Genomic DNA, 27656 nt, shown 5'->3' on the forward strand with positions numbered 1-27656 from the left:
ACACACACACAGAGAACACATTTAGAATATTTAGGACATGTTTAAGTCAAAATGTATTTATACAGAGCTTTTTACAATAGTAGTTGTCACAAAATGGCTTTACAGAAAATCTGGGTCCCAAGCCCAACTAAGCAAGGGGAATGTGTTGTATATGGTTCTAGAAACTTTCTGAGAAGGGTTCTTCTATTGTTACAAGCTTGACATAACAATAGCACAACCCCTTTTGGTGCTACATAGAACCCTTTTCAAAACGGTTCTATATAGAACCATGTACAACACATTCTCCTTCAATCTGAAGAACGATGTCACCAATTAAAGAACGCTTTAAGTATGCAAATGGTTCTTTGAGTGATAATTGTCTTTTCTGAAGAACCCTTGACGAACCATCTTTTTTAAGAGTGTGGTTGTCTTGCGAGTCCTGCCGCTCGAAATTTATCCAGTGAAGCTACTTATCAACATCTAACTTATTATTTTCTAAACATGATGCAATTTTTTTTTATTAAAAGGTTTAGTAAGGTTAAGTAAATTATAAATTATAGATAATATTGTCAACTAAAATTGACAGTGCTACTGAATGAAGAGCCTTTCAGGAGCTGAAAGAGTCACCTTTTATATGTGAGCTGAGCTGCTTATTCTGACTCACTGAAAAGAGGCACAGTGCTCCCTGAGAGCATGAAGTGAGTTTAACCCCTTAAGGTCTAAGGACAATTCTTCACATAACTACAGGCCTTACAGAGTATTTTCCTAGTAGTTACTAAACAATTCAGAGTAATTCAAAAAAGTTACTGGTCACTCCAGAGTTTTTCATCCTGATCTCTGTCACATTCACAACAATTTTGGTTTACTTCCTGGTGCAACGTTTGAGGCGATAAGGCTGGATGAAAGTGCAATTTTTTTTTAATTGAATTTTACAGACACCAGAAACAAAGTAGCAGAGGCATGTAAAGCAGATTAGTCCATGCTGAAAGAGGGAAAGGAAATAGAGCACAACAAAATTAAACACAAAGGAAGACAAACTAAATAACTCAAAACCTGAAACAAGACTGAAGAGCAGTAGAAACAGGGAACAACAAACAAGTGGGTCACATCAACAATGTAAGACAAAGGGACTGAGCAAACACAGAGGTATAAATACACTGAGAGGAAACAAGAAACACCTGGGAGTTATGAGAGGGTGGGGCTACAGACTACAGACAGGTGGCACAGATGACCAGGGTGCAGGATCAGGGAGGAGACACAGACCAAAACAACAACAAAAGCACATGGCGTATAAAAACAAAAGCACATGGAACAAGACACACGAGGGAAGATAAACAAAGGCAGATACAGACACAAACAAGGATACTCCAAATCCCCAAAACTTAAATAGTGTAGCTTTAAGATTTTAAGACTAGTAATTGAATAATATGCCTAGACTTTAAGGGGATAAACAGCAGATGAGGTTTTGTCTAGACAAGCTATTAGCATATGATAATCTGTTGAAATATTATTTGATCAGATTTGGCAAAAAAATAAATAATAGCTTTTGACTGCCTGCCGAAAAAGCAACATTTCATCCCTGCCTTTCAAAAAAAATATGTAATCCTTTCTAAAGTTAACAGTTTCTGTATCTCTCTGTGTGTGTGTGTGTGTCTCACAGGTATCATGGCTGGCTCAAACCGGTCTGGTGACCTGCAGGACGCACAGAAGTCCATCCCAATCGGCACCATCCTGGCCATCTCCACCACCTCCACAATATGTATCCTTCACTACTGCACCTCACTACATCTCCACTCACGTTTACACCCGCTTACGTAAACTAGCAGACACCGAGCATCAGCACATTTAATTATGTGGATTTGATATACCTAGAACTTTGAAGTCAAATGAGTCATTACATTAGATACTTTATCATACCACTTTATGATACAAGCCCCAATAAACAGCAACATATTCATTATCTAAAAGTTTGTTAATGATAGTTACTAATTATATAATTGTTACTTATGCATTAATAAATGCTCCCATTTGAATTATTAACCATTTACTTAATTACATACACATAATAAAAGCACTGTAAGTGCTTTTCATAAATTAAATCACATAAGAACTAATACAATGTATGTTTGTAAAAGTCATATATATAAGTATATATTAACCACTTAGTAAAAGTTTATCCATCACATTTATTGTTTTTTATTTTATTTTATTTTTCTCTGTCTTTCTTTCTTTCTTTCTTCCTTACTTTCATTCCTTATTTATTTATTTATTTATTTATTAAGCTCAAATTAAATTGTTTTATTGGAATTTCTAGGATGCAGTACAAAGTTTTCTCTTTTTTTTCTTTTTTTAAATATCCTCTGGCTAAATTAAGTTGAGGAAATGTAAAAAGTTATGCAAAAGTTTGCATTTACAGTGTAGCTCCAGTGCAAAGCAAAGGTCTTCACATGGGGCCCCTACTCTACATTCTTTCATGGTTTTTATTGTTTCCCAGAGGTCGCTTATGGCCACTTATGACATCTGTGAGGTTTTATGTGCCGAAACAGTCCTAATTCATTTTACATGACCATCGTCCCCTCCAATTAAACAGACCTTTTTTGTTACTGTGCCTTTAAGACTGACATATGTAAGTGAGCTCTGATTGGCTGCCCTATGTCGCGTTTTACACCAGACAGAACACAGCTAATTTTGAGCAGCTTTTAACAGCTGCACACGCATAAATTCACAATGTTTTTATAAAAACACAAAAGAGTTTACTAAATCACATAAAACGTGTTTTGGTAATGAAAGTTTTTGATGTCACACATTTACTTCAAAACAATGGAATCTAACTGCTCATCATGTGGCCATCAGGTACAGGGATGCAGTCTCACTTCCTGCTCTAAAATGCAGAGGTGTGGATAAAATAAGGCGCCGCCTACTGACTAAAACTCTGTGTTTCGAGAGTGACAGGAAACACAGCATTTTTTTTGAATACATTTTTTTCATTTAAAAATTAAACCCATGATGAACCTAATTTGTTCAATTTTAATTAAAAAAGTCAAAACATCCAAAAACATTGAAAAAAAATACAAAATAAAATATTATTTTCACAGGTTGAAATTTAGGGGTTTGTGACATCCATCTCCCAATAAAAAGCACGCTATAAATTAGGATTTTGTATATATTTAGCTATTACAATCTCAGTTAATGCCTTAGATTTAATTAGATCATAGCATAATTCTTGTGTATGTGTCTGTGGTCTGAATATGTAATTGTTTTTTTTAAGTAGTTTTTTATTGTAGGACTGCAGTTTGAATTAACAGAATGGTCTACATATGGACTTTTTATAAAAATAGAGGAAAAGTTGGTTTTCAGTGGTGTGGGCCCTGTAAGATATCAGACATGTCTTGGCTGAATCGCTACATTTGATGTAAGGGGAAACCTGTAAACTTTATGTGAAGTATTGCTTTAATAATTGTAGTAGTACCATTCACTGTGTTTTCCTCTTCCTGAGCTCTGACTCTCAGACATGTCCTGTGTGGTTCTGTTTGGGGCCTGTGTTGAGGGAGTGGTCTTGAGAGACAAGTGAGTCAGTCCACTTTCATTTCACTTTCAGATGGATTGATTTTAAATTCACTTTTAAGATTCAACAACACACAGGGATATATAAATAAAGTTTCGGCAGGATTTTGTCAAGTGCAGCAGTTCCACATGCAGATCCCATCAAAATATTTGATCTTTCTGTGGTAAACAGGTTTGGTGAAGGCGTGAATGGTAACCTGGTCATTGGTACCTTAGCATGGCCCTCCCCCTGGGTTATTGTGTTTGGTTCCTTCTTCTCCACCTGTGGGGCGGGGCTTCAGAGCTTGACTGGAGCACCTCGCCTCTTACAGGCCATTGCTCGGGACGGGATCATCCCCTTCCTCAGGGTGAGTTTGTGCATGTGGGACGAAAATGCCAAATGCGAAGTGCCTGAAACATTAAAGGACCATGTCTTACATTTTCCCTGATTTACTTACAGTATTAATTAAATTTCTAACCTCACTTTATCTCTTAATATTAAACAGGCTATCTTCATTTCTGCGCCTTTAAGACTGATTTACGTAAATGTTGTAGTTCTGATTGGCTGCCTTGTGTTGAGCCTCATTCGAAAAACCAGTCCAGGCTGAAACACTCCTTATACCTTCAGTGAGAATGAAGAAGTCTAAACTGCTGTTGCCTGAATAGGGAGATATGTGTAAATGTGTTGGTTTTTGATACATCACAGCAGCAGTAAATTCAAAACAAGCTATTTTTTTAAGCTTAGTTTCCGTAAGTGGACTGTATAGACTGGGGAGTGAATGGTACATTTTGAAACTTTAACAATGCTAATGCATTACATCAAACTCATCTTTAAAAAGTTTGACCCCAGTGATGCTGTAGCCAGTTTAATTAAGTTTCCACAATGTGAGACCGTTAATACCTTTTACTGCCTTTGGTGTAGAACAGGTATGAATGGTTTGGGTACCCCTAGCTTTTCAAAATGTTTTAACACAAAAAAGCTTGTTTTCTTTGCTGTAACATATGCCTTTGGACCCCCAACAGAGTTCTATGACGCTCTTTCCAGACAGTTTTCAAAGTTAGAGGTTAGAGACTTATTGATAACTGCTTTAAACAAACTGTTTTAACAATGACAATTACAAGCTGATCCAATCTTTTTAATATGAAAACAAAACCAAGGGATAGAAATCAACACACAGCTGTCAGCCCGGGACTGAAAGGAAAATTGGGCTTTAAAATATACTAGTCATTGTATTTGTAATGATAAATTACATAATAAAAAACCAAACTGACTACAGCTAACCATGTAATGTTAGTACGATGGCCTACTATAGACTATAACGGTTCACCATGTCATAGCCATGTAGCTTAAGGCTGCACATGTAGCCTGATAATTCTACCCAACTATCATTTTGGCGATACTCTCCATTTCTTTGAAGGGTTGCAGTAAGAGATAAAAAATTGTAAGTGAGAGATAACAAAAGGAAGTAGTCTTATATAAGTTAATTTTATTGGCTCTGCTGAAAACACTCTTTCCACACGCTCTTGTGGAAGCTGAGCATCCTCAGTCACGCATCCACAGTTGCTTGTCGCATCCTCTGGTTCTACTGGAATGTAGAAAGTAGAGAGATAACAGGATAGCTAATAGGTAAAGCTAAATCACATAGGCTATGAACTGTCCCTATTAATCAGTGCAAATTGCTATCAAACACTGTAATAGCTCACCATGTCATCAGTACTGAACAAGATTTATGTTTGCATAATTGCAGTGAAACATGAACTTATGCTATGTGTTCAGTAAAAAAGCTAAAATAACTATCAAAATCAGTCACTAAATAAAGATGTTAAAAGATTCTTGAACATACTTCCATATCAGTGATGATATCTCCGTAAGTAGCAATATCTGTTTTGAAAACTGTACATTTGGACCTCACTGGGGCATTTACTTAAAAATGGATATGGTTTTGTTGCAAAATAAAAACTTTTTCAAATTTAAATATTTAACCATCTAAAATATAATTTGTTTCAAAGGTTACTGTTATTATCATGCTGTCTGACTTCACCTCTGTAAACTACAGTTGCCTGTGGTGATTACAGTGAAATACAGAGCAGCCAGGCTGCTGAGGGGTCTAAATTTACAATTACAAAAATTAAACAATTTAAAGACTAAGCAGATTCATTTTGAGGAAAACAGTATCACTCATGTAAATAGTGTCAGTAGTAACTCCTGTGAACTCTAGCAGCGACAAGCCACAGAAAGCTTTCAGTATTTTGGCTTACTTGCTCACACTTTAATTAGACAAGAGACCGTAATGATGACTTATATGATCAATGCCACCTGTAACTACCTGTATCTTGATGTCTCATTTGTCTGTCAGCATCTTGTTTGTCATTTTTCAGCCCCTGACCAGTAAAGTCCTGTCACTCCCGCTGCTACATCTGTATAGATAGCAGAAAAATAATGTAGCTCGTTGTTACACATGCCCAACTGTAAAGCCAGCCTTCAGGTTTTTCAACCACATTTGATGTTTTTTAACAATAGTTTGGAAGTGAAAACTGTCAAATCATTATTTAAGAGAAATCTAATTGTCATATGAAGGAAGACCCTTTGACTAAAATGAAGCTAAGTGTCGCTTATAATATTCTTTTTGCGGATTATTTTCTTCCTGAATTAAAAAGTAATAGCAACATTAAACATTGCTCTGAAAATTTCAAAAGAAGGAAAGGTGTCTCCAAACTTTTGATGGGCATGATCCCATTGTGTGTGTTTTTGGCAGGTGTTTGGTCATGGGAAGGCTAACGGTGAGCCCACATGGGCTCTGCTCCTGACAGCCAGCATCTGTGAGATTGGCATCATCATCGCCTCTCTGGACGCTGTAGCGCCCATTCTCTCCATGTACGTAATGCCACTTACTTTGATATATAATTCATTAACCATCATAGCTTGTTAGTGCTGAACTTAACGTAAGCCTCATGCACTTTTCCCTTTGATAAAGATAAGTGTTGTAAATTATGCATTGGAAAGTATTGGATTAAACCTTTATTAGATTAGGAATCATCTACCTAACACAAAGAAGGAGCACGTATCCTTGCGCTTCACAGAGGAATCATGTTTAATTTTCTCCCTAGATTTAATAGAGCCATGTGCTTTTTCTGCCACAGGTTCTTCTTGATGTGCTACATGTTTGTGAATCTGGCCTGCGCTCTGCAGACTCTCCTCAGGACCCCGAACTGGAGGCCACGCTTCAAATTCTACCATTGGTTAGTGCAGCCTCACACACAAGTCTTATGTTTCATGTGCCTTTTAAGATAGTTAACCCCTTAAACTACAGGCTTATTATTCAGTTATTTACTAAACCAGTAGTTACTATACATTATTTGCTTACTGGGTCAGTGACAAATAAATAAGCTTTCAAAGTGATTATTTAAAAAGTACTTATTTACAAGGATGTGCAATATCACTTTTTGTCTCGTACCTTTTGTAATATAAATATAAATTTTAATCTTTTTCATAGGGTCATACCAGCTGACATGGTAACCTGAACCAGCCTAACTATGATTAAATTTTTTTTTCAATATTTATGAAAGAGCTACTGATCTTGCACCACAAAGGTCACTTAGGGTCTTTTTATGCTGCAGTGCCCTGGCCGCTTTTTTTTTTTAAACGTGAGAATAAAAATCTTGTCGGTTGTGTCACACAACATTTTGAGAACTTCTGAATTTATGGACAAAAGTTTTTAGTTGCCCTATTGTTCAAGATGCTGTTATTGTAAAGTTTTAAAACATGAAATATTGACTTTATTTTAAAAATTATGTAGGTAAAATACATTTACATCTGTAAATATTACCTCTGGATGGTCACACCACCTGACATTTTTAGACTTCGCAGGGCATAAATGACTAACATGAAATTAATTTTGATACGAGATATTGAAGAATAATGTGATGTTATGTAACGCAATGGACAAAATGCATGATATGTCACTGACCCAACTAACTATGAATCCAACTTTGTCACTGTCCTATCAAAACATCATAGCGGCTTTTTAAAAATTTGTTATATTAACGAACATTGAAGTGAAGAATTTATTTTTCCTTCTCCTGTAAAGTTTCCAAGTTAGGCAATATGCAAGTTATGTTGTCTCTTTCGGTTGAAGGGATTAATCTACTCAGCTTAAACCCAAAATGTACAACCCCAATTCCAAAAAAGTTGGGACGCTGTGTAAAAAGTAAATAAATGTAAATAAAAACTAAATGCAATGATTTGCAAAACTCATAGACCAATATTTTATTCACAATAGAACACAGAACACATATCAGATGTTGAAAGTGAGACATTTTACCATTTCATTAAAAAACATCAACACATTAAGAACTTTGTTTGTTTTTATTGACATTTATTTACATTTTACACAGTGTCTCAACCTTTTTGGAATTGGGGTTGTATTTTGATTCATCGAGCAAACAGTCTTGAGATATGAACACACTCCTATGACACTGCAAACCCTGATTATTTGAGTTTTACTCTAATGCTTTTTGAAAATGTCAGGTGGGTGTTGGGGCTCCTGTAACAGACTGTGACAATTTGGATGCTGCAGAGATAATGTTTGGGGCAGAAAGTGCAAATGCCACCTGAATAAGAAAGACAAAAATATTTGTCCCTAGTCTCAGTTTCAGTTTCAGCTGCTGTCAATTTTTAAGCAAGCTTTTTCTCAGCTTAAGGCCTGAATAGTTTTTAGCTTTTTTTCGTATACAGCTAGTGAGAGTGAATGTAGGCTGTATGTAATTTGACAGAGGTGTTAACCACAGAGGTTGATATCTCTGAGACTGCAGCGTCTGGAGGCCACAAAATCACAAACGTTAAATTAACACCAGCAGCAAAGGAGTCAAAGTTAGATCCCAGAGAAACAAAGCACTGCAGAGTCAAGTGTTTTCCTGCTCTAGGAGAGCCACTTCAGCTCCTGGGGCTTAGTTGAGCTGATGAGTTGAATCAGACGTGTTAATTCTGTGAAAATGCTAATATGCTCTGCTGTGGCCCTCCAGAGTCTCTGGCCTGCAGTGTTAGAATGGTCTCTAGTGTACACTGTGCAGTTATACAAGTTTTCAGCACACACTGGAGGTGTTCCTTTCACATCCGTCATTTTGGTAAGTTGAATGGTCTTAAAATATTGTTATTAGATGGCATGTCAGTGTCGACTGGTATCAGTGTCTGGCTGATATGGGCCTGTGCCAGCAACTCTTAGTCCACTTATTCAGGTAACCATGTGAAAAGTAACAGCGGCAAACATTTAAACCGGGTCAGGGAGGAGGACTTATTTTTGTCCTTTACCTTTTTGTAAAATTGTAAAGCTTAATTTGCTGCTATGAGCACTAGAGTATCCTTAATTGTTTTCATGGGTGTCATCTGTGATATAATATGATCATATAATATAGTATAATAATAATAATAATAATAAGCCTGTGACTTAGTGGTTGAGCTGCATTCATGAAATTACTTGCTGACTTTGTTGAGCTTTAAACAGTTTTCCTCCTTAAAGTCCTAAACATGTTTGTTCTTCAGAGGTTCTTTAGTAATGAAAATGGTTCTATATAGAACCGTGAACACTCAAAGATCCTTTTGCATGATTAAAGTGTTCTATGCATCATGAAAGTGTTTTTCAGATTGATGGAAAATGTGCATGGATGTGCTACAGATGGTTCTATACAGAACCTTTTTGAAAAGGGTTCTACATAGCATCCAAAAGGTTCTTCTGTTGTTACAAGCTTGATGTTGTAGAAATAGAAGCACCCCTTTGGGTGTTATATAGAACGCTTTTTGTAAAGGTTCCACTTGGAAACAACTATAGCACATTCTCCATCAATCTGAAGAACCATTTCATGATGCAGAAAACCCTTTAATGATGCAAAAGATTATTTGAGTGTTCATGGTTCTATATAGCACCATTTTCTTTACTAGAGAACCCTTGAAGAACCATCCTTTTTAAGAGTGTATTGTTAGAACAAGTCAAGGCAACCAATTTTCTTTAAACTATATGACAAAAGACAGTGTTTTTGTTTTCCTTTCTTTCTTTTGCTTATTTTGCATTCACATAATGATACATCACCATTGGTAAGCCATACAGGAACTGGACAGAAATTCATCTACTTGTGAGCAGGGCCTTCAAAAAAGGGATCTTTGGACTCATTGGTTGAAAGTTACATCGCCATCTACTGGGACAAAAAAATCCATTAAAAATTTCTGTGTGGTTCAATGGTTGAGATGTAAAACAAAACATTCAGAGTGGTGTAATGTGAAGTGGTGCTTTGTAGAGAAACTTGCAGCTGATTTCTTTACAATGTGGTGATAATAACTAGGGATCATGATGTCTACAACACAAATATAGCCATATTATTTACTATCCAAAACAACCAGTAAATCTACAGATACATTTTTGTGTGTTATATGTAATGTTGCTGGAAAAATTAGTGGTAATTGTGGCAAATACATTTTCTTTAGGGATATTTTTGTCTTAAACGCCCTGTATGCATCTCATGTGCTGTGAATGTCTGTGTAACAAACATATTTTTATAAAAAATAAATAAATAAATACTGTTTTCTCCCATGCCAAAAGCTTATCTTATATCTCTTAACTCATAAGCATTTTGTTTAACAACTTTAAACACTTCAGACTTCTGGTTCCTATTACTTATCTCCACTACTGTGCTCATTTTTTCACATCAAACCACTCTGAATGATTTTGTTTACATCTTAACCTTTTAACTAGTTTACAGGTTTTTTCTCTTACTGTGTGTTCTTTTTAATATACTGTTATATCCCATTATTATTTGTTTAGCTTCAAGTAGAAGTTAACCACTATTCATTTTAATATAGGCTGTGTTTTTTTCCTTTATACAGGGCTCTATCTTTCCTGGGCATGAGCTTGTGTCTCTCCCTGATGTTCATCTGCTCCTGGTATTACGCTATTGTGGCTATGGGCATAGCTGGCTGCATCTACAAATACATCGAGTTCTGCGGGTAAGCACACCCAGGCTGCTCTCCTGGGAACACAGTGGACAGCAAGCAGACACGAAGCGAAGAAGAAACTCCACACAAACAAGATCATTCTCTTCCTTTGCGAAGTGCTATTATTAGACACACAGACTTCTTTTGCCGGCCTGGGTTGGCAGTTTTGTTGTAGGCTCTATTTAAAGAGCTACTGGATGAGGCTGGATCAATGCACTGCGCTCTGCCATTTAGTGTAATTTACTGTGGTGTGAAATGGCTCCGCATTGCTCAGTGTGGGATATCACTTAGATATTTGAAATGGAAGAGACAGAGAAATGAGGAGCAGATGAGATCACTGTAATTGCTGTAAAAACTAATAATGAGGTCCTGTTGGCTCTCTGGAGTACACACTGCAAGTTTTTTTTCTGTCTTAGGGCTGAGAAAGAGTGGGGTGATGGGATACGTGGGATTTCTCTCAGCGCTGCCCGTTATGCTCTGATGAGGCTGGAGGAAGGACCCCCACACACAAAGAACTGGAGGTTAGCACAACACATGCAAGACACAGTACCGCTCAAACATTTGTAATCACTTCACGGAACCTAACTTATACAATGTAGATGTAAATGATAGATTTTTTGGTATTTTTAGTTATTTTTCTATTTGAAATATTTTGGGACAACGAGAATTACATATTATATTTAAAAAAATACTTTTCAGTTAGATTTTTAAATAGAATATAGTAGTTATTAATTTATAATAATTTATGAGTTTATAAGAATTTAATTGTTAACTCGTTAATAAAATCTTATGTTTTTATAGTAAAAGTTCTTCAGAGTATCTAGACCACATTTTAGTCTTTGAGATGTAAACAAAGTCATTCCCAATGTTTTTCAGTTTTTGACATAATTTGAAAATGCCTTTTGCTCTTTACAATGTGTGTTCATTTCATAATGAATGGACCAAAAGAAATGGCCCAAAAGTACTTGAAAATAGGTCTGGTTCCATTTACGTACATTAAAAGTAATGTTTTTTCTATCTCCTGTAAAGTTATCGTTTTGGAGATACAAGGTTTTGTTACGACAGCATGGTGGTAAAATAGTATTACATTTTAAAAACCATTTTGCCTTACAACTCCTTAAATGTACCTCTCCACCATTAATGGATTTTAAAAATATATTTAGGTCAAAACCTTATATTAAAAGTATCATAAAACAATGTCTGCATCTTAAACCCCATTCTACTGTACTAAACAGTATGTCAAAAGTAGCGGTGTATTCATTAGTATAGTGTATGGAGTTTAGTATTATATGGTTTGAGATAAAGCCAATGTCTTAGACATCAGACATATCCATAAGCATTTCATGTAATATCTTTCTGTGAGAGAGCTTTGAACTCTTCAGACGTCTGGTTCCTATCACCACTACTGTAAACAGTTCTGAGTGTTGCACATTAAACCACTCAGAGTGACTTTATTTTTTTCACTTTAGCTATGAAGAAATCACTGGAATTCCTCTTTAATTTTATACTGTATATACTATATATTCTTGATGTTATATTGCTTTTTTGGGCATTTTTCTACAGCTCTGTTCAGCATTCTGGACAGATCTAAAATTTCTCGAGTGTTTAGCAGCTTCTTTGCACATTATTAGCAATCTGCATTAGAATTCCAGACTTTTGAGCAGTAGTGTATATAACACTTACACTCCCTACCCATTGACATTAAATAGTCCATCACTGGAGCACTAACAGAATTGTGATACAATGGTATAACACCTTAAATCACAGCTATTCTCTTTGTGAATAAGGGCATTTATCAGATTTACTGTAGTGACTGGATCGCCTGTCAGGTTTTTATGGTTTTTACTGAACTGGGAGAATCTACTTTTAAATACAGTGTGCCAGCAAACTGGTATACATCACAGGAAACTTTAAAGCTCTGCCTTATAAATTTGCTTTGTTCATTTATTCTTGTTAGTCTTGATTTGTTTTAGTTGATCAAATTTCAGTTTAAAATTTTGTTTAACTTGCTCAGCTATATTGTGAATGAGGGTCAGCTTCAATGTACTTCAGAGTCGAAGTAAAGGTTGATTGATTAATTGACTGAGTATCATTGCAGTCCTAATAGGGGTGCATTCTTATCAAGTATCAAATGTTATCAAGCATTGTGTTAGGAAGCCAGTGTTAAAGACAATCTAATAAATCCCTTTCACCCGCAGGCCTCAGATCTTGGTGCTCGTGGGTTTGGATGGAGAGCAGAACGTGGAGCAGCCACGGTTGCTGTCATTGACCAATCAGCTGAAGGCGGGCAAAGGCTTGACCATCGTGGGCGCTTGTGTAGAGGGCACCTATCTCAACAACCACCCACAGGCACAGAAAGCAGATCAGGTCAGCATACTTACACACACTCACACACACACGCATAAGTAAGAGGTGGATAAAATGTTGGCTGTAGCTGAGAAGAACTCATGAATCATTATTAACCTCTTAAATTCTAAGCCTATATTCAGTAGCTATGAATTATTTAGTAACTACTGTAAAACTAATATACGTTATGTATCTCTTTCTATCTCTCTCTCTTTCTCAGTCCCTGAGGAAGCTGATGGAGACAGAGCGGGTGAAGGGTTTCTCTCAGGTGGTTATCTCCTCTAACCTGCGTGATGCCACGTCTCACTTGATCCAGGCTGGGGGACTCGGAGGCTTACGCCACAATGCTGTGCTTGTCAGCTTTCCCAAAAACTGGAAACAGGCGGCGGACAACCAGCGCCTGAGGAACTTTATCGGTGGGACACTGCGGTTGACATTATAATTGAGTGAAATCTCATTCACAGCTACTTTTGGTGCTTGCAGTCTGCACAGTCTAAACCCCATGTGTCAAACACAAGGCCCATGGGTGAAGTCAGACCCGTGACACAGTCCTATTCGGCCCGTGAATTGATTTTAATTCTCTATTATTATTAGCCCATTTCACCCTGAGATGCGCTACAGTCCCCAGCATGCACTGCGACATGTGCGTTCTGGCCCCCAAAAGCAATCTCTGGGCCAGTGGTTGCATAAAAAGAAAAGATGCCTGGTGTCTAGTTCAAGCAAATAGGAAGTTTTAAAAACCTAAAACAATTTATTTTTATTTAGAATTATTTTTGAATAAGTATTTAATGCCTGTTTTGCTTTTGCAGTTTTGGCAGATTTTAAGCATGAATAAATAAAAAAAATAATAAATATAAATATAATATAAAATAAATGATAAATAAAATCATGGCAAAATGTTAAGTAAAAATGAAATAAAAACATAGTTGGCCCACCGGTTTGCAGAGATTTTTCAATATGGCCCTTTTAATGGTTGAGTTTGACACCCCTGGTCTAAACCATTCTGCCTACAAATGCTTAATTTTGTCCATAAGATTCATTGATGTAGTGGCCAATGCTAATTTTCATATCTGCCTACCCCTGGTAGAGGAGCAGACTTTAATTTCATGTTTCTGCAAGTTTGATGTTTTTGGTTCTGTTCAGTAACAAGTTAGTGTACAGTTTCTTGTCAATTAATATATGATCCCCAACTCTTCAGTCGCCATAAAAAAACTGACTGCCTTAAAATAATTTAAGTCTTGTATTTTGACCTTGTCACCAGCATTAAAATGTGTGCATATGTGTGTTTGGGTTTTTCTCTCTTTCAGAGGTTGTCAGGGAGACCACAGCAGCTCACTTGGCTCTGATAGTGCCCAAGAACATCTCTGCATATCCTTCAAATGGCGAGCGCTTCACTGAGGGCCACATCGATGTCTGGTGGATTGTGCATGATGGAGGCATGCTGATGCTCCTGCCCTTCCTGCTGCGCCAGCACAAGGTACACACACACAGACTTCTCGAAATAAAAATGTCTTTTTTAAGATCAACTTTTCTTAATCTCACGAGGAAATAAAACATATTGCAATATTGTATAAATGAAGGATTACCAATTTCTGAATTATTTCTCCCCCTTAGGAGAAAAAAGGAAATTTGCACATGCATTTAATTGTGATGAAGAATTTTCTGGAGACAAATCAGAAAAGCATGAGGTCCCTTTCTGCAGTGATAGACAGCTAAAGGATTTCTGAGATGTGGATGAGGCCTGTAAAAGAAAAAAGAATCTTAGTCTTATATCTTTCTCATGTCTTTTTCTTACATAAACCTATTTCAGCTATTGAGTAAGACAAATGAGGCACAAAACTGTTCAATCATGTGTGAAACAGCATAGTTTGGCTTTATATTTTAACAGAAGCAGTGAGGTAAAACAAGTACTCATACACTTTTGTTTTTTATTATTTATTATAGTTCCAGGGCATATATCCACTTCAAATTTACACGGGTAATGCCTTTTGATATTGTACTTATAAACATGAGCAAAAAAGTCTGTATTCATGAACATACACAAAGATGTGTTTAAAAGATTAAATTAATAGGGCAAAAAAGTGTGCCGACACCACAAACTAATGACATTCCTTTGTTGCAAAATCATTGTTGCCGATTTCAGACATCTGTGGTGAGAAGTAAATAGCTTTTTAGAGGAATTTTCGCCCATTCCTTGTGGCAAACTTCCTGCAGGTCCCAAAGTTTACAAGGATCCCACTGATGGAACTGCGAATTAAACATCCTCCATACATTTATAATAGAACTTAAGTCAGGAGAGTTTTTAGATAACAGTCTTGTATGTTTGGGGTCTTGTTCTTCAATGACAGGTAATTCAGCACTGTTTACGGAGGATCAGCCCCATATCATGATGCTCCCACCTCTATACTTCACTGTGTGTATGGTGTCCTTGGGGTCCTTCTGGGTGGTGCATGTTGTGCCTGTTGTAAAGTTTACAGAATTTCAAGGAAGGCTTTTTCAGATGTTTATATTTGTGTGTTCGTAGGTGTGGAGGAAGTGTAAGATGCGCATCTTCACTGTGGCTCAGATGGATGATAACAGCATTCAAATGAAGAAGGACCTGTTGACCTTCCTCTACCACCTGCGCCTGGATGCTGAAGTGGAGGTGGTGGAAATGGTGAGACACACATCTACATACACAAAACACACACACGCAAACACACTGCCATAGAATGCCATAGAGACATGCTAATGTGTATATTTTTATATCTACCCAAAGCATGACAGTGATATCTCAGCCTACACCTATGAGAAAACACTGGTGATGGAGCAAAGATCTCAGATTCTCAAAGAGATGCACCTGACCAAGAACGAGCGGGAGAGAGAGGTATGACATGACCAAGCTTTTCACTCACAAAGCCTGTGCACGATTTTTTTCTTTTTTTTTAAGTAATTGCATTACACATACAGTACAAGTCAAAATGTAGCCACACATAACTGAATGTATGTTTTTCATAATATTAAAAACCTTAAAGGCTTATGATCAAATAATTCTAAGACAAATTGAAATAGTGAAGTTGATGTCCACGTGCAGCCTGAATTTCAACAACATAAAAAAATCTGTTTTAAAGGTGCAGCAATTTGGGAACTGTGTGCAATATGACAATATATGATATTGACAATGTGACAGTATTTGATTTTTTCATGTACATGAAAAACCGACACCAATATCAATACATAAACATTCATGTAAGGTAGAATTTGGTACTACATCTACCTGAATTTGCGTTATAGAGAACTATAACATTTATTTGTACTGGGTTAGAAGTGCAGTAAAGTAACTAATACACAGATATTTTTGCGCAGTAGTCCAGCATCGCCTGAACATTGTTCTTTTTTTGAGTACAGCGAGTACATCATCAGATATTGCTTTAAAACATCGGTCAAATATAAGCATCGGTCTGATGCAGCAAACTCCAGAAGTCCCCTGATGCTACCTTGAATCTATAGAAATTAAATGTTGCCAATTCTACACTAGTGAGGTGTGAATTTAGATGATTAATTCATGCTCAGTAATTTGCATAACAAGGTCTTAACCCCTTAAAATCCCAGGATTATTATATACTAATTACAATACAATTATGTACTTTTATTCAGTAACTTTACAGGACTTTAATGCAAACTGGTTGCGCTGTTCTTGGGTTATAGAAGGTTGTGTAAAACTGTGTCCAGACTTTTGACTGGTATTGTATTCCATTAAAAAGGTGGCTCATATCAAAACCATTCACTTTGTGCCTAAGTAGTGTATTATTGAATACTCCTTAAGAAAAAAAGAGAGAACATCTTGCTAGTGCACTTTACACAACTGTCCAAGCTAATTCACAACCCATATTTGTTTTCTTAAGAAATTAGAACACCTTCTTTAACCTTTCTTTCCATTTCTTTTGTTCCAGTTTGGTTTTACTTGAGACAAAGGCCTAATAAATGGTTTTAATAGTAAAGCTACTTCTAAATAATAACCTAAATAAATAAAAAAATGAATGATACTTATAATGAATAATAAAACCACTGATATTTGCCTCTAGATTCAAAGCATCACAGATGTGTCCCGTGGCTCCATCCGCCGAAAGAACCCATCTAACCTGCATCCCCAGAAAAGCATCACCGAGGAGCCAGCAGGGGGCAGCATGGAGGAGAAACCAGAGGAAGAGGTAGCTCTGGCCTTTCTGTCTCCTTTTTTTCTCTCTCTCTTCTTCCATCTCTGTTATCCATCTAGTCATCCACTCAACACCTGTTTGCCATTTGAGCTGATCGTGCTGTGTTCTTCTCTCTTTGCCATTTTTATGGCTCTGTAGGTGACAGTGTGGAACTCTGTGTCTGCAGTGGAGAAAGCAGCTCTCTGAGTCATTTCTGTCCTCTCACTTCCACTCTTACTCTCTCTCTCTTTTGAGATGTTACCTTACTAACATTTTCTGTATTTTGCCACACAACACTATTTACATCATGGTTGCGCTCCTTTCTTTGGTTTTCTGTCTCTTTCTCTTTTGCAGTACCTTCATGTGCACTTAATTTCTTTTTTCTTCCCTCTCAAAATTTTTCCTCTCTGCACCCTTTCCTTGCTCCACTTTTTTTCCTCTCTCAGTCTCTCCGTCTCTCCCGTCCTCGACAGGTGCAGCTCATCCAGGGTAAGAATGCCATGCCCACTCCCACAAGCCCCACCTCCCCGGCTTCACTAAGCGTGGGGGCAGTGACCCCTGGAGAGGAGGTGCAGATGACCTGGAGCGACGATATAGATAAGGGAAAGAATCCAGCCGTGGCTAACCCAGAGACTGTCAGAGATATGTTCAATATGAAACCGTGAGTGCAGCTTTGGAGTCACTACACCTGAAAAATGCACTTCAGTTGCATGAAAGTTAATTCAGTGCTGCTGTTTTTCCTTCTGAGAGCATTTTGCTTAAAAGTCTCAAAGAAGGCATTAAAAGAGATTAGCTCCAGCCACACAGTCTGTTAGTCACAAATCAGACAAGAGGGAATCGCTCAAAGCGGTAGTTTGGCCAAAAAGCAAATGTGCACAAGCAATCAAGATGGGTTTTGAGTGCTTATTTAGTTTGTAACTGAGGTTACAAGGTTAATGTAGTCAAATTTAATATTACAGAGTATTCACAGGCCCTGCATGATTTGTTGGTGTTTTTTGTCTTTAAACAGTCCTAGGGCCTTTGGTTCATCAGGCAGTTGCAGCACTTTGACATGAGGATAAATCTGCAAGACTTGTGTCAGATGCAGAGCTGTAATATACAGTACTGTGTAAAAGTCAGAGACCACCCTTTCGTTTGTTACATTTCCAGTCAAAACAGCTATTAAGTATACGCCACTCATTTTTCAGCGTCAGGGAAAAAATCGTAAAATGTAGTTTTAACAGACAATTACACAAAAGCCTCAGGAACTAAACATCACATTTGTGAGTGTTTAAGGTGTCCATTCTTTTTTTTTTATTACACCTTGCATTCTTTTTAAGAGACTTGCTTTCAGTTTTTAGTGAAATCAGCAGAGATATTTTTCGTCCAAAAAAGCAACTCCAAACTGGTTGCGTTTTCTGCTTCCCAATCACAAATTTAGACTCATCATGTCCATTTTTTTGTCTTTACTTTTCTCAGTAAGGGCTTCTTGACAGCTATATATCCTTTCAGACTCGTGTTGAGTTGTCTTCTCACAGTGGAAGGATGGACAGAAACACCTGTGGATTTTTTCAGATCTAAAACAAGAGTGGAGCTTAATTTTCTCCTCTCCCTCAAAGTTGAAAGCTTTAAGTACTGTTTATCTGACAGATGGTGACAGTTTTGATGGTCTATCAGGTCTTGTGTTGTTGTTAGGAGTCCCATTTTTTTCTACTTCTTTTACATTGCTTTGTTAATATCTCCAGTTTTTTAAACTCCTGTCTTTTCTTTTGAGATCTCTCTCTCTGACCAAGTTAAGTACTAGTCGAAATTCAAAAAGTTTTTCTGGGAACTTTAAAAAGCTAAAATCATTTTGTACTCAAAAACGGAAACAAATCACAGTTGGGAGTTGCATTTGTTGTGTCTGTCCTTGATCTAATAAAATAGGCCCCTGATGCTAGCATTCAGTAACATGTGATACAGATTGCAATACATAGAAAAAGGCACAAAGACAAAGAGCAGGAAGATTGTGAGCTAATTTAAAAATTTTCAGTAAACTTACTGGATATTTTTGTTAGGATGTCATGTAAGCCTAGAGCTTCATCAGTAATATAGTAGAATTCTCACAATGAAAAAAGCTGTGGGTGAGGAATGCCTACTTTTAGGGTGAAAATAGCTTCTTTTATTACAGCTGACAGACAAAGAGGAGTTTTAAATAAATACTTTATGTCGCCTTACTTAACTTTATGAGATGTTCCATGCTTTAAAACAATGATGCAGTGGTTATGTGAACTGCCTTCTGTCCTTGGTTTACTTTATATTGTGTGCAAATTGTAAAGCTGATTTTAACATCTGAGCCTGTTATATAGGCTGTGCTTCTGTTTCTTTTTCTGAATGAAATAGCATTAACCGTGGGTGAACATCCTAGTTCAAATTCTGGGGTTGGGAGAGACGCGTGTGGAACGGAGAACTGGCCTCAGGGCCTACAGTGGTCTTAGTTAGGGCCTGCCAACAAGGTTAACAGTACCGTGAAAAAAAAAAAAGTCAAAAGAGAAAACGAAACAATCCTGGGAACTGTTTATAGCAAAAGCAGAGCTGGTTGAGCTGCAGGGCCCAGACTATAAAATCAAACAGGCAACTTCTTGGCAATCTAACTGGTACAAGCTGTTACGTTTTGTATTACATCCAATGAAGTGCTGTGCATTCTTCAGAATGCATTTTGTTTGTAGTTGCTGATGGAATAACCAAATGGTCAAGTGATTGCCTCCTCTGGATTCTTAGCACTTTATTATCACGAGAAAATATTATTACTGCATAATGCAGGGTGCACCAGGCACAAAAAGACCAAAATGCATGTTCCAAGAGCACGAAGATACCACAGCTGTAGCGCTGCATGCTGTAGTCTTTGCACACCCACGAAAACAGGGCCCGTAACGTTTGAACTCCTAATGTTGTCCTGTGGGCAGTATGTGTGCTATGTTGTTGTGTAAAGAACCCTGAGTTCATTCTTGTTCTCTCCTGGTCATGCCTCAGGGAATGGGAAAACCTGTGAGTACCCTTTCATGTTAATATTACACCCCTCCTCCACACCCTTTCCCCCTTTTCCCTTGTCATGCTAACGTTACTCACCAAAGTACATCCCTACACTCAAAAAAAAAATGCTGGGTTCAGAACAACCCAATTTGGGTCATATCCCTGGCCCTGGCATATTTGTTCCAGCCTGTAAAGAGAAAATCACAAACTTTAAAATCAAACAGCTGTGTGACACACTTGGTAGGTTAACTGCAATAGAATGATTACATATGTAATGTCAATGTCAACTTAAAAATGACCTAATATTCTGGTATGAAGTTAGAAAAATATCACATTTTTGGCTACAACTATTAGTGGCACTCCAGTATGACAGTGGAAGCTGACATTATAGTGAATGTCATCCAATAGTTTCACATCACAACCACAATAATACAGTTCATAATAGATTTTTCTTGAAATAAAACACCTATCTTTACTGGTTTAAGTAATAGTCATGGCTAAATTATCTAAAAACTACACAGCACTGTGGACATAACTCAGCTAAATGATCCAACAGGCTCAACCCAGCGTTTGGGTAGAAAAAACAACCCAGCAGTTTTTAGTGTGCATGCACTTTTCAAATTCTCAAAAAATACATGTTGAACTGCATACCACAGTTGTGTAACCAATCCAATCTCAAAATACGATTCCAATCATGTTTTTTTGTTGTTCTTTGGGTTTTTTTGAGGATCTAATAGAGCATACTGGCACAGTATCTGTATTAAACAATAGGATTTATTGCGTAGGCTGTGCCAATACGCACTGATAGCTCTTTTTAATGCTTTGTTTACTGAGGCACTCTCCACATTTAGCATACAAGAAGAACTGTTATGCTAAAAAACTCAAGCTGAAACAACAATCAGGAATTTTCTTGCTCCAGTTTAAATGCATCTGATTTTGTAGTAGAATTTTTTTAACCCCATGAAAAGCACCACATCATAAGAGTTCTTCCCTTTATTTCTTCTGCAGGAACCAGTCAAATGTGAGGCGCATGCATCACGCACAGAAGCTGAATGAAGTCATTGTGAAAAAGTCACAAGAAGCAAAGTTGGTCCTACTAAACATGCCTGGACCTCCCAAAAACCTCACAGGAGAGGAGAACTGTATCCTTTCTCTTATTTTTCTTAAACTTTTTCTGTTCACCTTTGACTCTGCCTGTGTTTGATTTATCCGACTCTCTTTCAAAACACATTTGCTGTATCTAAAGCAGATTTTCTTCAACCGCAACTCTCCCGGAAATAGAGTTGCTGGATTCAAAACAGACTTTGTTTTACAGAACTCGCTCGTAACGTCCGTCGCTAACTTTGGCTAAAGCTTGTCCAGATTTCATGAAAGAGCGTCAAGGGAGCATGTGATTGCACTGCACGTGAATCAGTTTCAGTGGCCGGTTCTGCTCCTTGACTCGTGATCTTTTTATAGACATGGAGTTCCTGGAGGTGCTGACTGAGGGTCTCAATCGGGTCCTCCTTGTGCGCGGTGGAGGACGTGAGGTTATCACCATCTACTCTTGAAGGGCAAAGCTCACCAAATCTTTCTCATCCCATTTTCCTACTGCATAGACTGAACACCCCAGTGTCCACAGACGCCACCATGAGCAATATAGCCCCAGCACATATCAGATGACTTTGCACTACATAATTATAGACCTCCTTATTACACCAGCTTAGTAGTCATTCTAACTTGACACTCCTTATTTGTTACCTGTTTATCCTCATCTAGATTAACCAACAACTTCAGCCATGTTCAGTGGTTTATGATTGCGCGGTTGGGTAGTTAGTACTCAGTAGATGTTTGTTACTACCTTCTCTACCTTCTGAGGACTGATATTCCAAAGACAAACGCAAGCCCAACTACTCCTGTAATTAGTTAGACCCAACCAAATACCATGATCTGATACTGTACTGAGAGAAAATCTAAACATTTTTTATGCTTTGTGTATAGCAAACAACATCCGGTTACAATTTAATGTACAGACTTGATTTAACTACAGTAATTTCAAATCACAGGTTTATTTAACTACAGTAATTCAAATGACCAGTTGAGGGTTAAAAAATGTCTTCCAATGTTTTGTTTAATGGTTTGAGAAGCACTTTGAATCTAAATTCCCAGGGTACGTGTGTGTGCTTGACATAACTACTCAGAAAACCTTTTAGAACAGATCCCTATGGCTGTCCATACATTGCCAATAACCATTTTCATGTTTCGGTCTGTCAATTTAATAAGGAACTATGTAGGATTTGTGTGAAGACGATGGTGGCAGAATGTGTGCATATGTCTGTTGCTCGTGATATTTGTCATTGTTATTGTGTACCGCTTCTTGGGAGCTGGTTCCACAAGAGTGGCAGTCCAGTTGATATCATAATGTTACAATTTCACAGATTATAGATGATAGCAAATTATATGCATCAGCACACTGAGATATGTACATACTGTAGTATGAATATCAAATATTGCTAAAAGTCCTGAGACCACTGTATAAATGAAAACGATATAAAAAGATATACAGCAAATTCAAAATGTATATATCCTGAAGGAACATAAGAAGATTAACAGTATTTGTATTTCAAATGTTTATCTACAGAAGGAATTCCTGAATCATCAGCATTTTTGAATGACTAACATCATATCAGCACCTCTTGCCAAATACTGAAATGTGATTTGTGCCATATAGACAGAAAAATATAATGATTTTGATAGGACCTTTCTCTTTAAATCTATACTTTACTATACTTCAGACTTAAATAGGTGAAGGAGACAGGGTCTTTGCTTAGCCCATGTGGGACACTGCACAGAAACTGTATCATGTTTGATTTACGAAGTTAAAAAGCCAGTTTTATTCTGATAATGTACTAACAGAATCATGTGCCCTGCCCTTCACTCATTTTATGTTCTCACCACACTTTGCCACAATGTCTACAGTACACACTTTTCTCTATTCTTATAAGGATTGTCTTACGTTGCTAAAATATTCTATATGGAAGCATCATCTGTAAGAGAAACACAAACTGCTTAAATACTGCAGAACATTGATATACGTTTACTTAAAGTAGAAGTAGATATAAGCAAAAGTACATTTATCCAAAATATAATCTTATTTTTTGTATAATTACAACCAAGAACATATGTTTACTGAATAGACTAGTGAAAAAAAATCTCTCTCTACATATATATATATATGAATATAAATATATATTTGTTGTCTTGTGCATAATTGTGAGAGTGAAAGACAAACTAGTGCTATGTTTTCAAATGAAATCCAATTGCATTGAGGATGCTGCTACTGTCATTAATGTGTAAATATATCACAACAGAAATGAAAGAAAAACACACTGTAATCATAATTTGAGCAGGAAGCTGGTTGACATGAAGAGCACTATGCTGGATGTGCTTTATTTCCAGGCTCATGCTTAGTCTAGCAAATGCAATGGAGAGTCTCTATTGAAGGTGTCAGTGTACGGCTAGGCTTAATTTGTCTTACAAATCACTCAATCACAGGGTTTTAGGCACTTTAAGTCAGAGTGAAAACCTGATTTGTTTGTGCAGAACCTCCTGTAGATATTTAGTTTAAGACCATATCACACTATTCGTTTGCATGTCAAAGGTTTGCACTTTAATCATGTGTTCGAAAGAAGGCCAAATGTGAGGCAGTTGATTACTGACCTCAGGCAAAGAGCAAGGTAGTCATTCCACTGCTTTTCTTACAGTTTTGCTATTTGCAAGCCGATTTGTTTGTGAAAATACTTTTATCCATTTTATCGATTTTTAACCAGCATAGCTAAAAGCGTATAGCAAAAATACTACCTGTTGTAATAGTCAATCAAGTTACAGTGATAGGAGAAACTTGGAAAGTGTTACGGAATCATTTCATGTGTAATCTATATGCACCACCCAGTTTTATGCTATTTATTTTGTTTTTATTTATTTGTTTGTTTGTTTGTTTAGTGGAATTATTGCGCCTATGTTTTGGTACATTTACTTTTCCTTTTTTTCTTATTTATTTATTACATTGAAAGTAGCTTTCTTTTAGTTGTGATTTGAAAGATCTACTTCATCCAATAGACGCTACCTAATTTACAGAGCTAGCCTGGGGGTTGTTGAATTGTGTAGTTGCCTACCATAAACTATGTCTAGCTTTTAATGAGGGGCTTTATCTTTATAAATCTTTCTAAATTTAATATCTCGAATTTGTGCGGTACACAGCGTGCCACATCATACCATACTGTTTTGGTGACTGCCAATATTTCATATGTAGTAATAATACGCACTTTATTGCGGATCTAGAAGTATTCTCACCGATCAAACCAAAACTTGAGTTTCTAGAAAAGTTCTCTTCTCAGTGAACAGCTGAAATTAATGCTACTCACACTGATACTAAGGGCTCTCCTGTATCATTTCACTACATGTTACGTGGTACATGTTATGCTTAGAACTTGGGATGCGAATTTTGCCAAATTCTTTTGACTGACCAGTATTAGTCTGTGATTAATCGTTAACCGACAAACCTAAAATTGCAGACATGACCCTTGAAAACATGAAACGCAGCACTGTGTTTATTTGAACAAAGCTCTAGGCTTTATTGAATTCTCTATTCTCTCTCTATTGAAATATTTTAAGCAACAATCAACGCACGTCAGCTTTTGAAAACTAACAGACATGTTAATGTCATTTTTCACACACAGTCTGAAACTGACGGACTGCAAAACTGCATCAGTTTTTGTAATCGGAGCCTGCTTGATTTTCTGCATTGTGTGGATGTGTTAAAAATCAGGCTGACCAATAAGAAGCTCTGTTGTCGTGGGTGCAGCTGAAATAAATGTGCATCAAGATGCTGGTGTAGCTTGTAGCAGAGCTCAAAAGCTTAATTTGCCAAGCAACTGCTGACTAGAAAAATGCAGAGGTTAAAGAAGGGCTGAGAATTACGTTGTGTACATTACAGCAACTGTATAAAGGTGTTTTTTTTTAGTTTATATAGGTGGATCATAGTTTGTCCATGCCCCACAAAGAATGAACTTTAATGAACACTCCTGTTTAATGAGAGAAGCAACAAGCAGAAGCAGAGCTCTGAGTTCCCCCACTGAAGTACAAAAATGCCTTTGGAATTGTTCGTTATACAGCAGCTTCAGCTCCTGTATGAGGTGGTGGAGCTCCCCATGTTATCTTCTTCTCATGTTTCTGGAGTGTTTAGACAATAAATGCTCAGACTTGGTCTGAAGGTCCCACTTCAAAAATGGCATCCGTTTTTTTCACCCGAAGAAAGTGTACTTGGTGAGTATAGACTTTAACGGCAGTAGTTCGCCGCTTTTAAGCTTTTTGTCACAAGACTGACTACGCAGGCTAACTGTTAGCTAACAAACACATTTGCAGGCTAAATCTTAAGGCAGCATTCAGTGGACAGAACATGATGTTGTTGAAGTCTACCTCAGCACTGTGTCATGTAGCTAAATATTGCTAGTTGTGATAGTGCTGTAAACTACATTTAGGATGGTTTAATCTCTGCTACATGCCTTATCAACACCTCTGGCACTACTGTTTTAAAGTAAATCAGTCAAAGTAAGGCTATCAGAACAAGATGCGCTATTGCACCCTCATGGGTACAATTCAAAAATGATCCACAAGTTAATTGAAAACCCTACCTATTCAAACATCAGTTGTTTATTGGAAATTGAACTCACTTTTTAACCTAAAGTACTAGTTAAACATTAATGTTTTTGTTGGTTAATGATTAATCGGTTAATCAGAAATATCCCTAGTTATAATTGTACTTACAGGGATGGACAGAGATTGAAACTAGTTCTAGACTGAAGGCTAGGCTTAATCTGTGTCCAGAAAAGTGACGTCACCTTCTTTAACTACCAGTGAGACAGTTAGTTCTATAAATTATACTGTTTCGTCTGAACAAAGCAGACCAGGACCTGTATTCATAAAGCATCTCAGTAGAAGTGCTGAGATCTTTTGATTAAGGGCATCATAAATAAGAGAGCCATCTGATCCTAGATCAGCAGTTCTACAGTAAGGCGCTTTATCAATACAGGCCCAGAAGTTAGCACTGTGAGGAGATCAAATATTATTTCAGACGTATGAATACAGTTGCCGTGTTTCTGTTCGTTTTCGATTTTTGGTTAATATTTTTTTCTTTTTTTTTCCCATAGTTTTTTTTTCCAAAAAATTGCATTTTAAACACTTTCACCGTTTAAATCACGACTCATGCTTATTATGCAATGTTGACTCGCAGCCTTCCTGCAACGAAAGCGTTTTCTACTGGTAGTCCAGCAAGGTCACTAGAATGACCGGTTAATTAGATTTGTATTTTAATTAATTGCAGGTGTTTCCGAAGGTGCTAATGATAACTTATGCATGATTGCTGCAGAAATATGCGAGCAAATGCGAGTGTGGTTTCAAATTACATGTTTTATTCGAGTATGTCAGGGAGAGTCATTTGAAAGGAGTTAATTTGCTGAGAATTATGTAGGTGTATCGAGCCGGTATAGAAGCGTGGCGTCTGGATCCGGAGTCGTAAAGGCTTTTTTACCAATGCAATAACGAACAGGCTAAACACCTGTGGATTCCTCATTCAGGAAGGGCTATTCAGTCAGACTTCAAAGAGTACAAGTGAAGACACATCAGGAATTCCATCTGAATAGCATTTGGAGTTACTCTAGCTTCATTCCCTTGGTTTAGAACATTAGTACTGGACTCCAAACTAAGTAGAAGACGTTAACATGATCAAAGATTAACCTGCACGCTTAAAAACAATGGTTCTTTAAGGGGTTCTTTAGTAAAGAAAATGGTTCTATATAGAACCTTCAACACTCGAAGAAGCCTTTGCATCACTGAAGCGTTCTTCAGATTGATGAAGAATGTGTTTTATATGGTTCTGTATAGAACCTTTTTGAAAAGGGTTCTATGTAGCACCAAAAAGGGTTCTTCTATTGTTACAGGCTTGACATTGTAACAGTTAACAATGCAAAGTACCCTTTAATCATGCAAAGGGTTCTTTGGTTGTTCATCGTTCTATATAGAACCATTTTCTTTACTAAGGAACCTTTGAAGAATCATTATTTTTAAGCGTGTGGTCAAAAATGGTCCAGTGACCTAAGCAGGTTTTTCTAGATCCTGGAGATCTACCCGCCTGCGGAGTCTAGTTCCAACCATGGCCTGCTATTAATTTCAAAGACTTGTTCTTGATTGGCTGGGTAAGTTGCATTAGTGTTAGATAAGTGGGAGGCAGCATGTTAGATGCAGATAGGAACTAAATTCCAAAAGAAAGTGGACCTCCAGGTGGAGGGTCGACCATTGTTCTAGAAGTTGAATGCTGATCTGTGATCTCTTTGTATTATATAGTATTAAAGGAATAATTCTGCGAAAAATCAAATTAACATGATATTCCACTTATCCCAAATGCAGTCAATCAGCCAAGCCATGTCTGAATTTTCCATCTTTAGTTTAGAACTGGAGCTGCTAAGCTAACTGTGCTGACACTGGAAGTCCATCCAAACCATTTCCACAAAAACCTGCACTATTCTTCATATATTCGCTTCCAATTATGTCAAAAAGCTTTGTAAACATGTTTTTAAAAACAACAGTACAGTGATGTGGATATC

The 27656-nt window shown here is 37.1% G+C and overlaps 1 protein-coding gene across 1 annotated transcript in view; it reads left to right on the top strand.

Annotated features, from left to right (window-relative positions):
* slc12a5b (solute carrier family 12 member 5b) overlaps positions 1 to 21675 on the top strand; it is an 85561-nt gene extending 63886 nt beyond the window's left edge. Inside the window, exons 10-26 of the mRNA XM_036579058.1 lie at positions 1640 to 1738; positions 3489 to 3546; positions 3716 to 3890; positions 6279 to 6397; positions 6664 to 6762; positions 10397 to 10516; positions 10921 to 11025; positions 12703 to 12871; positions 13071 to 13266; positions 14158 to 14327; positions 15375 to 15506; positions 15609 to 15716; positions 16915 to 17040; positions 17472 to 17686; positions 20017 to 20031; positions 21025 to 21158; positions 21475 to 21675. Coding sequence (XP_036434951.1) covers positions 1640 to 1738; positions 3489 to 3546; positions 3716 to 3890; positions 6279 to 6397; positions 6664 to 6762; positions 10397 to 10516; positions 10921 to 11025; positions 12703 to 12871; positions 13071 to 13266; positions 14158 to 14327; positions 15375 to 15506; positions 15609 to 15716; positions 16915 to 17040; positions 17472 to 17686; positions 20017 to 20031; positions 21025 to 21158; positions 21475 to 21566 — 2132 coding nt within the window. The 3' untranslated portion in view covers positions 21567 to 21675. The remainder of the gene's footprint in view (positions 1 to 1639; positions 1739 to 3488; positions 3547 to 3715; positions 3891 to 6278; positions 6398 to 6663; positions 6763 to 10396; positions 10517 to 10920; positions 11026 to 12702; positions 12872 to 13070; positions 13267 to 14157; positions 14328 to 15374; positions 15507 to 15608; positions 15717 to 16914; positions 17041 to 17471; positions 17687 to 20016; positions 20032 to 21024; positions 21159 to 21474) is intronic.
* The last annotated feature ends 5981 nt before the right edge of the window (positions 21676 to 27656 follow it).

Source organism: Colossoma macropomum, unplaced genomic scaffold, assembly GCF_904425465.1.
Source record: "Colossoma macropomum unplaced genomic scaffold, Colossoma_macropomum, whole genome shotgun sequence".
Lineage (NCBI taxonomy): Eukaryota > Metazoa > Chordata > Actinopteri > Characiformes > Serrasalmidae > Colossoma > Colossoma macropomum.